This window comes from Sorex fumeus, unplaced genomic scaffold (genome assembly GCF_029834395.1).
Source record: "Sorex fumeus unplaced genomic scaffold, SorFum_2.1 ptg000043l, whole genome shotgun sequence".
Classification (NCBI taxonomy): domain Eukaryota; kingdom Metazoa; phylum Chordata; class Mammalia; order Eulipotyphla; family Soricidae; genus Sorex; species Sorex fumeus.
The window spans coordinates 44,246,382-44,261,148 of NW_026606100.1; the positions used below are offsets into that span (position 1 = coordinate 44,246,382).

The 14,767-nt window shown below is 42.9% G+C and overlaps 1 protein-coding gene across 1 annotated transcript in view; it reads left to right on the plus strand.

Moving 5' to 3' along the window:
* ATRNL1 (attractin like 1) overlaps nucleotides 1–14,767 on the plus strand; it is a 788,116-nt gene that overhangs the window by 55,360 nt on the left and 717,989 nt on the right. The window contains exons 3-5 of the mRNA XM_056120591.1: nucleotides 800–913; nucleotides 5,120–5,248; nucleotides 6,694–6,902. Of these exons, the coding sequence (XP_055976566.1) occupies nucleotides 800–913; nucleotides 5,120–5,248; nucleotides 6,694–6,902 (452 nt within the window). The remainder of the gene's footprint in view (nucleotides 1–799; nucleotides 914–5,119; nucleotides 5,249–6,693; nucleotides 6,903–14,767) is intronic.

The following is a 14,767-nucleotide window of genomic DNA, read 5'->3' on the forward strand; positions in this document are numbered from 1 at the left end:
ACCCCAATTTGTTTTAGTCGGATCACACCTCCGAGTGCAGGAGGAGGAGGAGGAAGAGGAGGGGTGGTTGGCAGTGCTGGGGATTGAACTCACGTCCTGGCACGCGTGAGGCATGTACTCTCTACCAGCCGAGATGTCTCCCCATTCTCAGACTGTTTTGATTCATAACGTTTATTTCAAAAATATTTAATTTTTTGGTTATCACAAAAGTAATTTTTGGTCTTAAAAATTCCCTTTATGGCCATTGTTTCATTTTGGTTGTTTATAGTGCATTATAGACCTTTTGATTAGAATTAAAAGTACCTATTTATGCTTCTAGCTGAGAGTTCTATAGAAATAAGAATAGTTATCTCTTAGGCTTTTTATTTTCACAGTTTTAACAATTAACTTCATTCAGGTCTAATTTGTCTAGTTTGTCTAATTTGTCTATAAAGAAACATCCATATTGAGTGTATGATTCAGTGTATAATTCAGTAAGGTTTAATGCATATAGACTATGTATCTTCTGCCTTAATCAATGTTTAAAGCATCTTTGGTTGCCTGAATTTTTAGAAAATGATTTTTTATATGAGCTGTTAATAGATTTTTAAGATGCATACCATTTTCACATATAAATTGCTTGCCAGTTTTACATATAAAGTAATTAATTTTATCATTTGTAGATATGATTATCAGTATTCTGGTGATGTAGGGTTTTATAGTGAAGTTATCTGTAGTAGGTTTATGAATAAATACTTTGCCTGAATCTCTTTAGGCTGCATTGTATATATTAATTTAAACATATTTTAATTTTTTTCAGTCCAAATGCAGTGTTAAGATTAAGATTCAATCACTTTGCTACAGAATGTAGCTGGGATCATATGTATGTTTATGATGGAGATTCAATATATGCCCCTTTAATAGCTGTACTTAGGTAAGTGGTTTGGTGAATTTATCGTCTGTAGTAGAAAAATGTGTTTAACATGCTAATAATTCACATATGTGCTGTTTTGTACCTCCTAATGAATTTTCACATAGATAATTATATTATTCTGCGTTGCAAACTCTGTCAATTTAGGTTGTTAATTGTTAATTAGTGATGTATATGATTCTGAAGATGGAACCAGCGCGTTTCATTGGCAAATGAACCGTCTTCAGAGAGATAGGAGACCCACTATTACAAAATAGCACTTTGCTGCCGACCTGAATCCCACCCAACCCTCACCAGGGATCATGTGGAAGAAGCCCTGTCACTTCTATTTTACAGTTGAGAAAACCAAGACTCAGAGAAGTTAGGTAAACTTTTAAAGTTAAGTCAACTTCTCAAGATGGGAGAGCCAGGATGAGGACCTGGCAGTCCCCTGACGTGAAGAACCCACATGCCACACTGCAGCTAAGAATTCAGAATCTAAATGTCTTCCTCACTCTGTGTTGTCAGTATGCATTGCTCAACGGATGTTTGCTAGCCGCGGTGCTGGACCATCATAAACCTGGGGAGTGTAGTAAGGAATAAGATGTAGGTCCGGTGATGACAGGACACTGGGAACCAGCATCCTCCGGCAGGCTGCCACCTCGCCCCTCGACCCCCATGTGGCCCAGCTGGCCCCGTCCGCCGGGGTGCCCATTATTCTCACTCTTAGGTTAAATAATTTCCTGAAATGAGTCACAGAGTTCAGGAAAGGAGCGTTCCGAGGATTACAGTTTTATTGTGAAGGCCCAAATCCCAGACACATGGAGAGACGCTTGGTAGGGTGAGGTCAGGGAGGAGCCCCAAGGTCGTTTCTTTATCTTTAGGGCGAGTCACCCTCCCAGCAAGTCACAGTGGATCGCCAGAGTTTTCACCGATCGCGCTTTTACTTTTTGTGGGCACCCGGGATTGACTCATCGTTGGTGCCGAGGTCCAATTTAAGCGTTAGTCCTTCTATCTCTGGAAATCAGATTGATCCCTTAGGGCTCAAAGCTCCAAAGACTGAACCGAGTGGCTGGAGTGTTTGGCGTGACCAGTTTCCTATTCTGAGTCATTTTATTAGCTTAAACTCTGCAGGGGCCCACCATGAGTCACCCCTTTCCCATGAGCCCACAGAGCCTGCCATGAATAACAGAGGTCCGCCAAGGCCTTGGAAATTCCAAGAATTTGGAGGCTCTGTCACTGCATCATAATAGTGTCAGTTACTGTCTGCACCATAGAAACTTTTTTAAAAAAAATTTAGCACAAAAAATGCCGTAATGAAGTTATGAAAAGCATACTGTATGATTTTAGAAGAAGGAACTAAACGTTCACAATAAACTTCATGTTGAGTTGGAAGAATGCTCCCAAAGGTCCAGCGAGGGCTTCTTAGGTGGAGAAAAATATATGGACAAAGACAAAGACAGGTTATAGGAAATTATATTTTGGAAAAATAGTGAATGATTTTCAGCAACTTGATTACAGAACATGTGTATTTTCTATGGACAGACTACAGGAGCAAGTTACAGTAAATAGTTATTTGTGACATCTACTGAGTGCTTGTTAAAAAAGTTCTTTATATCCATGAACTCATTTAATGATTCCAGTCATCCTTTTGTTATTGTTCTTACCTTTATAAATCAAGATTTGAGACACAGAGAGGTTTGGTGAGTGGCTCAGATGTGCACACCTTGTGAGTGATAGTCGCTTGTGAATCCAGGTTTTTATAATTCCTCCATCCCTTAATAACGTTTTCTTGAACTCCCCACTAAAGAAGTTGAGCTTTGTTTGGTGTGCGTGACTCTTTAGAATGTGGTGCATTTAGTGGAACGGAGAGGATGACTCTTTGACCATGTGCTGGAGATGCTCATGTTTGTTAGGATCAGCAGAAATAGGAGACCTAAGAACTGGCTGTGCTCCTGCAGACGACGGGGCCTTAAGCGATCACGTCAAGTATCAGTTATTGAGTCCAAGTAACAGTTATTGAGGGGATTTACCTCCGGACTGGAGTCCAGTCCCCTGGACGGCATTTACTATTTTATTTTCATTCCTAGACTTTGGGGCCCCAGGTCAAACTGAGTGCCCTAGATTGCACTGTTAGTTATCCTAGTTGTGTACAACAGCCCATTTTCTGACTGTTGGAAGCCTCCCCTCCAACTCTGAAATCAGCGTTGGTACCTAGTGCCTGGACTCACCGTCTTACTGGTTCTCAGGTACTGATTTTTTGTGGGGGGTTTTTTTGTAATCATTTGTCTTTGTTTCAAGTTGACTTCAGTTGGAGGATTGTTTGACGCTAATTCCCTGGTGTTATGCAAAAAAGAATAAACCATTTCATTTATTGCTCTTAAAACACATTAGCAAGCAACATCTTTCATCTCTTTCAGAGCTATTTATTACATCAATTATTAAGGCTTGGGAACATTGTGTTTAATTGTCTACATATTTTGCTATAACCTCATATGTGTGCAACCAAGACTGATAATTTAAATTCTACTCACAGTTTTAAAAAAAATTTAAATTACAATTTTTTCATGTTTTCATTTTGGTTGTATATAGTGTGTTATAGACCTTTTGATTAGAATTAAAAGCAACAGTGTTCCAGTGTATGGTTTTGATGTACAGTTACTGTACCCCTTAGCACCTGTCCTTGAAAATGTTTTCCTACAAAAATATAATTAGTGTAATTTAAGCATCAAATGTGGCTTACTTTTTACTTTCTTAGCTCATCTCTATGTGTTTGCAAAATTATTTGATTATAATATTTCATTTTGTTTTGACCAATATGATTTGAATGATAGAATTTAGTCCCTAGTGGGTCATTGACTGTAATGTTGACAGGTTTTAAAGGAACTGACTATATTCAGGTACAGTACCTGGAACCTGAAAAAATTATCATTAGACTATGTAAGTGCATACTCAAATATACTATTAATATTTAAATACTCAAATAATGCCATGTAATGCTATTATTAATACTCATATATACTATTTAATCAAAACAATATGTAATAATGTGCTACTATATATTATTTTGATTATATAAAATACTATTATACTAAAATACATATTAAATAAATAATAATAAATAAGGCCCTCCCGTTGATCGTTGATTTGCTCGAGCGGGCCCAGTAACGTCTCCATTGGAGACTTTGTTGTTACTGTGTTTGGCATATCAAATACTCTCGGTAGCTTGCCGGACTCTCCGACTCAGAGATACATATTATTGCATATTATTTGGATTAACATATTATTGCATATTATTTGGATTAACTATGAAAAGTATAGAGTATTTTTATTGTACCATGTTAATAGTGTTATTATACTCTTATTACATAATACTTCAAGTAATATGGTGTGTTGAATAATGATACTATATAATTACATAATATCTTTAGTACTATGGTTTGTTTGCTAGAACTCAATGTTATGCTTTCACAGATTTAGAGAGTATAGTATAGTAGCTGTAAGTAGGCGAGAATAGTACTTTCCCTTCCCCTGGAAAAGTACTTGTTGCTAACTTAATCTTGGTTTTGTATATGTGTGTGTCTGTGTGTGCATATATATATATGTGTATATATATATGTTTACCACATGGTTTTCTTTTGTGTACATATAGGGTGAGTGATAGTGATTTTGTGTACACGAGTGAAACTATCTTCTGGCATAGTCATAATTTAGCAGAGTATAACAGCATGCAGAATTTTAAGGAACTATACAAAGTATGCAGTTTTCAGATGACTTAAGCTCCTAGAAATGTGTACTGGAGCTGTCCAGCTTGAATGGAATGTCACAGTCTTATCTGATTTAGAGGGTTCCTTCAAGGTTCATCAACACTTACTACCCCTGGTGAAAAGTCTCATGCTGTAAGGTGACCTGCGAAGCAGTCAGGTCGTTTTAAGAGAAGGTTTGTAGGTGAGTTAAGTCAGAGACCACCCCACAGTATTACCCAGGTGGGAAGCAGGACAGAAGGGAGAAACGGGATATTGTAACATGAATGTGAGAAAGGGAAGGGCAGTGTGGTGGCGTGGGAGATGGTTTGCTGTGGAGAAGACTAGAGACGTGGGGAGGATCGCTTGGGGACCACTATGGGGTCTGCCCGTCCTCTAGTTGCCCATTCTGAGCGCTTTTCAAAGTGATGACCAGCTTCCACATGCACATTGATGTACCCACCACCTCGATCTTGCTCTCTTCCAGCGGTTTAATCGTTCCTGAAACCAGGGGGAATGAAACCGTGCCTGAAGTTGTTACAACATCTGGCTATGCACTGTTACATTTTTTTAGCGATGCTGCATATAATCTAACTGGTTTCAACATTTTTTACTCGTAAGTATTAGAAAAAAAGGTTTCTATTATCCAGAGTCTTTTAAAATCTGCCTGAAAAGTGCATTTTAAAACTTAAGTGTCTTGTTTAGGAGAAGCAGATGCGTGAGTTGAATTTTGCAATACAGAGGGTCTCTTCTTGAGGAGCAGAATGTTTTAATAATGCTTTCAGAACGTGGTGTGTATAACTGGCAAGTCCCAGGATGGACGCCACCGGGTTAGGTCTGGTTGGAAATGACACAGCTGGAGTTCCCCAGGTGTGAGGGTGCAGGAGATAGCACCCTTCAGTTGAACGTGAGATCAATGATTATTGCCCTTCTGCATTCAAGAGAACTGTCCTGGGTATTTTCTATACACATTATGTTCCTTCATTTTCTTCGCAACAACCCTGTCAAGGGGGTATTCCCCCCCCCCCCCCCCATTTTACATGAAGGAATTGAGACGTAAGCGAAGATAGCTTTTTATCGAGAATTTATGTCTGACACCATATTTTATTTCTATGCCCTCAAGCGTCCTAGAGTAAAATGAAGTCGCTGCTTTCCTAAGGGAGACACAGAGAGGCGTGCTAGGTCCTCTTCCTTTCTGCAGGAATGTACACAGTGAGAGGCAGAGTTTCCTGCCAGGGATATCCTAACCACCCTTGGATTAGAGATTTGTTGTGGAATTTATTGATCTCATCTGTAGACCAGAGAAAATAAACAGAGTATGCTTCACATCAGCACCTTCATCCTCATGCGGTTTGATAAACGTTGCCCTCACACAATGCGGGGGATGAAAATGTCCTAGTTAGGCATTAAATAATTAAGGTACCTTCTTTGTAGCTCAGGTCTTTGTGAATGTGATTTTTTCCCCCATAAAATATATATTTAAGACATTTGGGTAATTAAGTATTTCTGGAACACAATGCTTGCATCTCTATAGATTCAGAAGCTACCGAGTTGTTTGTCCTTGTAAGTATAGAGAATTGCTAACAGAGTTAAAGGCTAATTGCCTTATGTATGTATATGTGTATATATATATATATATATCAACATAATATATACAACAAATATAACAGAAGTACATTAGGGATAAAAAGATATCCAGAAAGGAGTAAAGTCACAATATGAAATTCCATTAAATGAAACCCACGAGATACAATTATAAAAATGAAAGTTTGGGGCTGGAGCGATAGCACAGCGGGTAGGGCGTTTGCCTTGCACGCGGCCAACCCAGGTTCGATTCCCAGCATCCCATATGGTCCCCTGAGCACCGCCAGGAGTAACTCCTGAGTGCAGAGCCAGGAGTAACCCCTGTGCATCGCCAGGTGTGACCCCCCCAAAAAAAATGAAAGTTTATAATATATCAGCCCTGATCCTTTTTTTCAATTACTTTGAATTTGAATATACATATGTATATGTGTGTGTGTGTGTGTGTATCTATATTTCTATATGAATTCTATTTTACAGAATCAATTCTTGTCCTAACAATTGTTCTGGACATGGGAAGTGTACCACTAGCATCTCTGTTCCAAGTCAAGTCTATTGCGAGTGTGATAAGTACTGGAAGGGCGAGGCTTGTGATATCCCCTACTGCAAAGCCAACTGCGGCAGTCCTGATCATGGCTACTGTGACCTCACCGGGGAAAAGCTGTGTGTCTGCAATGACAGTTGGCAAGGTAAGCCCGTGTGCGGCCTGGCTTCCGGCGGATGCAGGCTCTTAGCGCATCAGCTTGGCTACACTTTGCACACCCAAATCTCTTGTGCTGTATTTTATTTTTATAGTGTGTGGTTTAATGATCGGCGTCATAGTTTGTGTCTTCACAAATAGGATTGGCAATGATTTTTGTCTGCGTTGTTTCGGGAATGTAGTGAAATTATTGTGTGCAGCTCTGTAGAATATCAAGGTATGACATCGTGATAATCTAAACTTTTATTATTTTGATTGAAGGGACTGAATTTAACATTTGGCACATTCAAATTTGGTTTGTAAAAATAATTGCTTGCGAGTGTGTGAAAATTACTTCTTAGGAAAAGACTGCCCTCTTGCGGCTATTTTGAAGAATATTTTCAAAAGCATCTAAAGGAAGATATTTCACCCACTTATTGCATGAGTATTTCTGGGGAGGAGTTTGTAAATAATTTTCATAAATTTCATTAAAAATTAATTATAGACCCCATCGAAGGGTTTCAGTATGCTTAAGTACTTCAGTATAGGATCATATATTTGGGTTTCGTGGAATTAAGGAACTCGGACTAGTTACCCAATGCTAGTTATCCATCTCGAACTTACTGTGTGCAAAGTATATTTACAGATTGAGGCTTTCCTTTGTGCAAAAAGACTGGTGTTTCTGATATGAGGAAACTTTGACTTAGGAAATACATAATTCTCGGTTACGTGATCATGATTTATCGTAACCCAGCATAGCAACCTTAGCAGTGCAGTTCTTATTGCCTGTCTTAAACCCAGAGGGAATGTTCTTTTCATGTGGTTGTATTCCTCGTTCCTAAGGAGACTTAAATAAAAAACATTGCTTAATAATGCAGAGTGCTTATTTAGAGGATTTATTTTAGGTTTTGTGTAAATTATGCCAGTTTCACCTGTTAGTCATTTAAAAAATTTGATTCTCGAATCTCATTAAATACCAGTAATATCTCAGTGAGCTAATATGGCTCTGCATTATGATTACAACAGAAGCAAATGTCTCAGTGTTTAATTATGGGGCTTGTATTTTGTAAAGTGGCTATTTGTAATTTGTGATTTTTCTTCTTTTAAAAAGTGTCAAGAGATACTTTCTCTTTAATTTTAGCCTGGAAGCTAAAATAATGTTTTTCTCCCCTGTGGAGAGAATTGCACATTAAGAATACATTTAAATTAAGCCTGGAGAAATAGAAGTATATTATAACTATTTTTTCAGACTGGTCTTCAACTACTGTTATTTTCATCCTCATTTCCACAGTCTGAAGAGCAAAAGACGATTACATTTGATTAGCATTCTTGATAAATATTTCTGTTCTTTTTTGTAAAAAACTTTTTTAGTGCATTTGAAAAGTTTATTTTTTTGGTTTTTATAATATAGTTTTTTTCCCCTTTTTTGGTTACTAAATTACTGTGGGCTGGAGTGATAGCACAGCAGGTAGGGCGTTTGCCTGGCATGCAGCCGACCCAGGTTCGATTCCTCTGCTCCTTTTGGAGAGCCCGGCAAGCTACCAAGAGTATCTCGCTCGCACGGCAAAGCCTGGCAAGCTCCCCTGATGTATTCGATATGCCAAACACAGTAACAACAAGTCTCACAATGGAGACCGTTACTGGGCCCGCTCGAGCAAATCGATGAACAGTGCTACAGTGCTATAATATAGACGTTTGACACATTATCTTTGTTTTGTATATATATATATATATATACACACATATATATATTTTGAAAAGTTAGGTTAATATGGGAGTGCTTTTTAAATTATAAAATATTTTCGATAAGACATTTTATACCATTATTAATTTCTAATAATGAAACCATTTCTGAACGGATGTGAAGGCTTTCAGGTCAGAGTGTTCGCTGAGAGATTAATGTGCCTCTTTCCAACAGTAGTTGTGCAACTTGATTTTCTTTGCAGCTCACAACTGATCCTCAGTTCTGTGGTGAAGGGGGTTATAGTCTGAAGCCGGTGGACGGGGCACTGAGGGAGAAAGGGGAGGAATAAAGGAGAGATTCATTTCTCGGACATTGGGGAATGATCAAAGGGCTCGAGGTATTTGAAAGGGAGAGCTGAGGAAGCTGTCTCTGTGAGCTCCGAAATCTGGCAGTTATTTTGTAAGGGACTATTTGTGTTTTTTTTTAATTTTTTTAATTTTTATTAGTGAGACACCATGAGGTACAGTTGTAGACTTACAAATTTTTGTGCTTGGGTTTCAATCATACAATGATCAAACATCCATCCCTCCACCAGTGCCCATTTCCCACCACCACGGGTCCCAGTATCCCTCCCACCCCCTTCCCCCCATCCCACCCTGCCTCTGTTGGCAGGGCATTCCCTTTTGTTCTCTCTCTCCTTTTGGGTGTTGTGGTTTGCAAAAGAGACATTGGGTGACAATCATGTTCAGTCTATAGTCTACTTTCAGCATGCTTCTCCCATCCTGGGAGGATCCTCCCAACATCCTTTATTTGATGCTCCCTTCTCTATCTGAGCTCCTGTAAGGGATTATTTGAACTGGATTCTCTAGACTAAGTAAGGTAAGGTAAGGTAAAGACCCTCCCGTTGTTCATCGATTTGCTCGAGCGGGCCCAGTAACGTCTCCATTGGAGACTTCGTTGTTACTGTGTCTGGCATATCGAATACGTCACGGGGAGCTTGCCAGGCTCTGCTGTGCGGGCGAGATACTCTCAGTAGCTTGCCGGGCTCTCTGAGAGGGGCGGAGGAATCGAACTCGGGTCGGCCAGGTTGGCTGCGTGCAAAGCAAACTCCCTACCGCTGTGCTATTGCTCCAGCCCTAGACTAAGTATGGCACGTCAATAGATTGTTGCTATCTCCATTATATGCAGCATTTTTTTCCATGCTGGTTATTTGATGCTATCAGATTTTATGCTCATATACCACATGGTTTTTTTTTTTTTTAGAAGCTCTACTTTTTTGAAAACTATTTTTTTTTTCCCACTTAGAGAGCACAGAGGAAAAGGCTCACTTTTGAGTCTTTGATTCCCCTTGTGGCATTTCTTTAGAGCCGGTGGACCTGCCTAGTCTTTCTAAATTGGGTTTTCTCCATCGTGTAACCTAGGACATCTGCTCTGCAGTTGCCACCCAATTGCCACTCCCACCCCCACCCCCACCCCAAGCACTGTCAGCTCAGCCTGTCTTTTTTTAGCCATATGCTTTCGGTTTTTCACTGCCCGAGGCATCTTTCCAACTATGTGGAAATCTATCTATTTTCAGGACGTATGGCACCTTTAAAGTCCACCGTCCCCTTTTGCCTGTAGAAGGCTCTTAGGAAAAGCAGCAGCGGAGGTTTGAGGGGATGGCTCAAGGGACAGGAAGTTCATGCATAGTACGCAGGAGGCCCGGGCTTTATGCCCTGTACCTCGTGGTGACCTGAGCACTGCTGGGAGTGCACCTGAGCACCGGGCAGAGAGTAGCCCGTGACCAATACCAGGTATGACCTTAAAACAAAACCAGAAGTAGGTTCCCCCTCTTCCCCCCCCCACCAAAAAAATTCACTAAGTAGGTGAAATAGCAAAGAATATAGAAAGTGCCAAGGGCAACAAGCACTTAAGCTTTGTATTATTGACTTGTGTGGCATTGTATTAGGCAGAGATAATGAATATGCATATTTAAAAATGACCCAAAGGATAGGGATGTTTTTCACTTAATAATCTGTTTCACTTAGTAAGTCCAAATCTGTGGTGGAGAGGCAACTTTGTGAAACAGTTTCTTTTAAGACGAACAAACAAACAAACAAACACTATCCTCCCGGTGTTCATCGATTTGCTCGAGCGGACCCAGTAACGTCTCCATTGGAGATTTTGTTGTTACTGTGTCTGGCATATCGAATACGTCATGGGGAGCTTGCCAGGCTCTGCCGTGCGGGCGAGATACTCTCGGTAGCTTGCCGGGCTCTCCGAGAGGGACGGAGGAATCGAACCTGGCTCGGCCAGGCTGGCTTTGCGCAAGGCAAATGCCTTACCTCTGTGCTATCGCTCCAGCCTTTTAAGATTATCGCCAAACATTGGGCAGGACGAGGGCTTGTTTTGTTTTGGGGGCCACATCTAGCTGTGCTCGGGGCTTACTCCTGGTCCTGTGCTCAGGGACCCCTCCTGCTGGTGCTCAGGGATCATGTGCTCATGTACAGGCCAGGGATTTGAACTGGGGTCGGGTGCATGCAAGGTAGATGCCTTAACCTCTACTTCGTCCCATGATTTTGTTTGGTTTCTGGGCCACACCCAGTGATGATTCGAGCTTACTCCTGGCTTTGCTCTCCGGGATGGGATGCTGGGGATTGAATCCCGGTCAGCCATTTGCAAGGCAAGTGCCTTAACCCTTCTCCTGGGGCTGGAGCGATAGCACAGCATGTAGGGCATTTGCTTTGCACGCGACTGACCCGAGTTCTATTCCCAGCATCCCATATGGTTCCCCGAACACCGCTAGGAGTAAGTGCAGAGCCAGGAGTAACCCCTGTGCATTGCCAGATGTGACCCCAAAAGAAAAACCAAACAAACCCTTTTGCTATCTCTTTGACCCAGTATTTCTTTAATATCAAGACACAACAAATTGAATTCCGCTGTAAGAACTACAGAAGGACATTGATTTTCAAAGCTTACTCCGTGCTGTCGAACCCTGCTAATCACGTGGGGACAGCATCACACAGATGATCTTTCTGTAACTTCAAGACCATCAAAACCCAGGGAGGCTGGGGTCGCCAGCACTTCTGGCTTACTTGAGCAGAAAAGTATGTCACGACAGAAAGAGAAAGCTTTAGCTCAGCGCTTACTGCTCCGTTGCTCCAAGCAGAATTGGCTGTCTCCAGCACAGCCCATGACCTTCCTCCCTTCATGGTGGCCCTCACAGCGTCCATGGCAGTGATGCTGAGTTGGGGTCGAGGGAAGGGCTGTGTGGGAACACTGGGTCCTGGGGATTTCCCCTAGTGGTGCGTGGATGCCAGTGACCGCAGTGACCAGGACCCCTGGCGCGTCTTCCCAGAAGGTCTGAGGGGAGAGGCATCAGCATGTACCTTGTTTAAGGCGTTTCTTTTTGGGTGTTTGAACTTGAACCCTTACCCTACTAATGTTAGGATACTGAATAATTTACAAAGGAGATGGGAAGGCAGGGGAGGGAGGGAGAAGAGAGAGAGAGAGAGAGAGAGAGAGAGAGAGAGAGAGAGAGAGAGAGAGAGACTGAAGAAGGCTCCTGTTCATGCCTTAGTGCCTCCTCCAGCCCCTACCCCGAGCACCACATTACAGGGTGCCACCCCAAAGGCCACCTGTGGGGCCCTGTGGGGGTGGCCTGGGTGTACCCCAGCACTCAGGGCCGCAGATCGAACCACAGACTCTGTTGACTGAGAACTGCTTGGAGATCCCCCGGCAGCCCTGAGCACAGTGCTTGGAGGAGCCCAACAAAATGAATTGCCTAGAAAGGAGTCGGTTCAGTATAGGACCTGACGACTAGGTCCTGGGGTGCAGCCACAGGGGAGCCTGATGGTGCTTCTGCCCTAGCAGCTGCTCCCAGACTCCGCCTCTGACATCCTTCCTGCATCTTCTGCATGCAGCAGCAGGTGTGGATAGAAAGATTGTCTTTTGCATTATCATTGCATCTCTAGGGAAAATTCATAGTCTTTTTTAAATTTTTTTTTTTTGGCACTGTCTGTAGCACTGTAGCACTGTCCTTCCATTGTTCATCGATTTGCTCGAGTGGGCCCAGTAACGTCTTCATTTTGAGACTTGTTGTTACTGTGTTTGGCATATCGAATAGTCACGGGGAGCTTGCCAGGCTTTGCCATGTGGGCGAGATACTCTCAGTAGCTTGCCGGGCTCTCCGAGAGGGATGGAGAAATCGAGCCCGGCTCGGCTGGGTTGGCTGTGCGCAAGGCAAATGCCCTACCGCTGTGCTGTTGCTCTGCAGTTAGCAGAGCTTGGAATTAAACTTAGAGTCTCATACTGCAAGGCTTTGTCACTGAACCACACTGCCAGCCCCTCCGAGTCCTGTTTAGATGCTGCTCAGCACTGAGGCGCACGGCATTTAGATGCTGCTTCACTTTCCCGTCTGTACCTTGACAGCCTTGAGATTAGGAAGTGGGGGACTGAGCTTTCATGAATGGAGTGGTAGTCGGGGATCCCGTGCCCGAGCAAAGTGCGTGCAGTGGAATCTCCCAAAATCAAAAATAAAACAAAGAAAAATTCAAATCAAATATTTTGAAGCCTAGTTTGCTGTCGCCATATGCCACAAGGAACAGACTAAGCAATTTATTTATTAAAAAAATTTTTTTTGATGATTCACGGTGAGGTGCAGTTACAGACTTATAGACTTTCGTGATCACGTTTCAGTCATACAATGTTCGAGTCCCCATCCCTCCACCAGTGCCCATTCTCCACCACCAGTGATCCCAGGATCCCCCCCACCACTCCTCCATCCTCTCCCACCTCCCCCGCCTCCAGTTTCCCTAGAAAACTGCAGTGTGGAAGAGATTGGGGGAGCTGACAGGTCAGAAAGGTCAGCCAAGGACAGGGCGACAGACCTGAGGGTTGGGGTTCAGACCGTGCGTGTGATGCCCCAAGTTTGAACCCAGCATGGGGGCCCTTGAGCACTGTCAGGAGAGGATTAGCTGTGGCAGTTCCCAGGCAGTGTGGAGGTTGCTCTGTTGGCCTGAGCATGGCTCTGCTAAGCGTCAGGCAGGGCACTGGCCATGACCCCCGCAGCTCCCAGAAGTCCCGCTGCACCCCTGCAGGAAGAAGCCAGCATACTCCAGGGTTCCGTTTTCCTCAATCGATTACAAAGTGACTGTTTTCTAATTATTGACAGGTCTCTGCGGGTCTCTTGTTTCAGAATCTCCTGCCCAGTGGAACCTGCAGTTCTTCCAAGTTTCTTGCACCGCAGCGTTTTGAGTTTTCCTTTCAGTTCACTTCAGACACAGTTCTCTAAAGACTGGAGTTGGTTCAAAGCATTGATGGTGTAAATCATGTCATTTGACTGATTGGTTTTGCTGTGTGCCCCCGAGGCTTTATTTAGATCCCACTTTATTTAGATTTACTTCAGTTTCTTGCTTGCTCGTTGTCTCCTGCAGTTTTGAGTCGTTTCTTACTTCTAAAGTGTTTCCTAGAATATTTAGACCCCGTTGATAGTCCAGGAACTGGGCATCTGTGTGGCTGGAGTAGTAGAGCACATGCAAGACCCTGGTGCGGTTCCCAGTTCCCGTCAGCCACCCTCACCCCCAGGCCTCGCCCCCTCACCCACACAAACAAGTAAATAAAGATAGTGGGCGCTTGTCTCTTTAAAAACCGTTTCTTTGGGGAGAGTTTGGGCCACACACCCGGCAGATGCCCAGGACTTAACTTCTGGCTCTGTGCTCCGGGGTCACGTGGCCGGGTTCAGGGGACCATCTGGGGTGTCAGGGATGGAAGCTAAGTCGGCTGCATGTTTTAAGATTAGGTGACATCCCCTTGTCAGGTCCTTTAATGGAACCCAACACTTAAAAAATTTATAGCTTTTGTTGCATTTTCATGAGATTTTTTTTTGATCTGTCAACAACACTGTCCTCCCGTTGTTCATCGATTTGCTCGAGCGGGCCCAGTAACATCTCCATTTTTTTTGAGATTTGTTGTTACTGTGTTTGGCATATTGAATACATCACGGGGAGCTTGCCAGGCTCTGCCGTGCGGGCGAGATACTCTCGGTAGCTTGCCGGGCTCTCCGAGAGGGGCGGAGGAATCGAACCCTGCTCGGCCGGGCTGGCTGCCTGGAAGGCAAATGCCCTACCACTGTGCTATCGCTCCAGCCCATGTGCAAATTCTATGAAGTGGATTTTATTGGATTTCGGTCACCTTTGTGTCCTCAGGTCCTC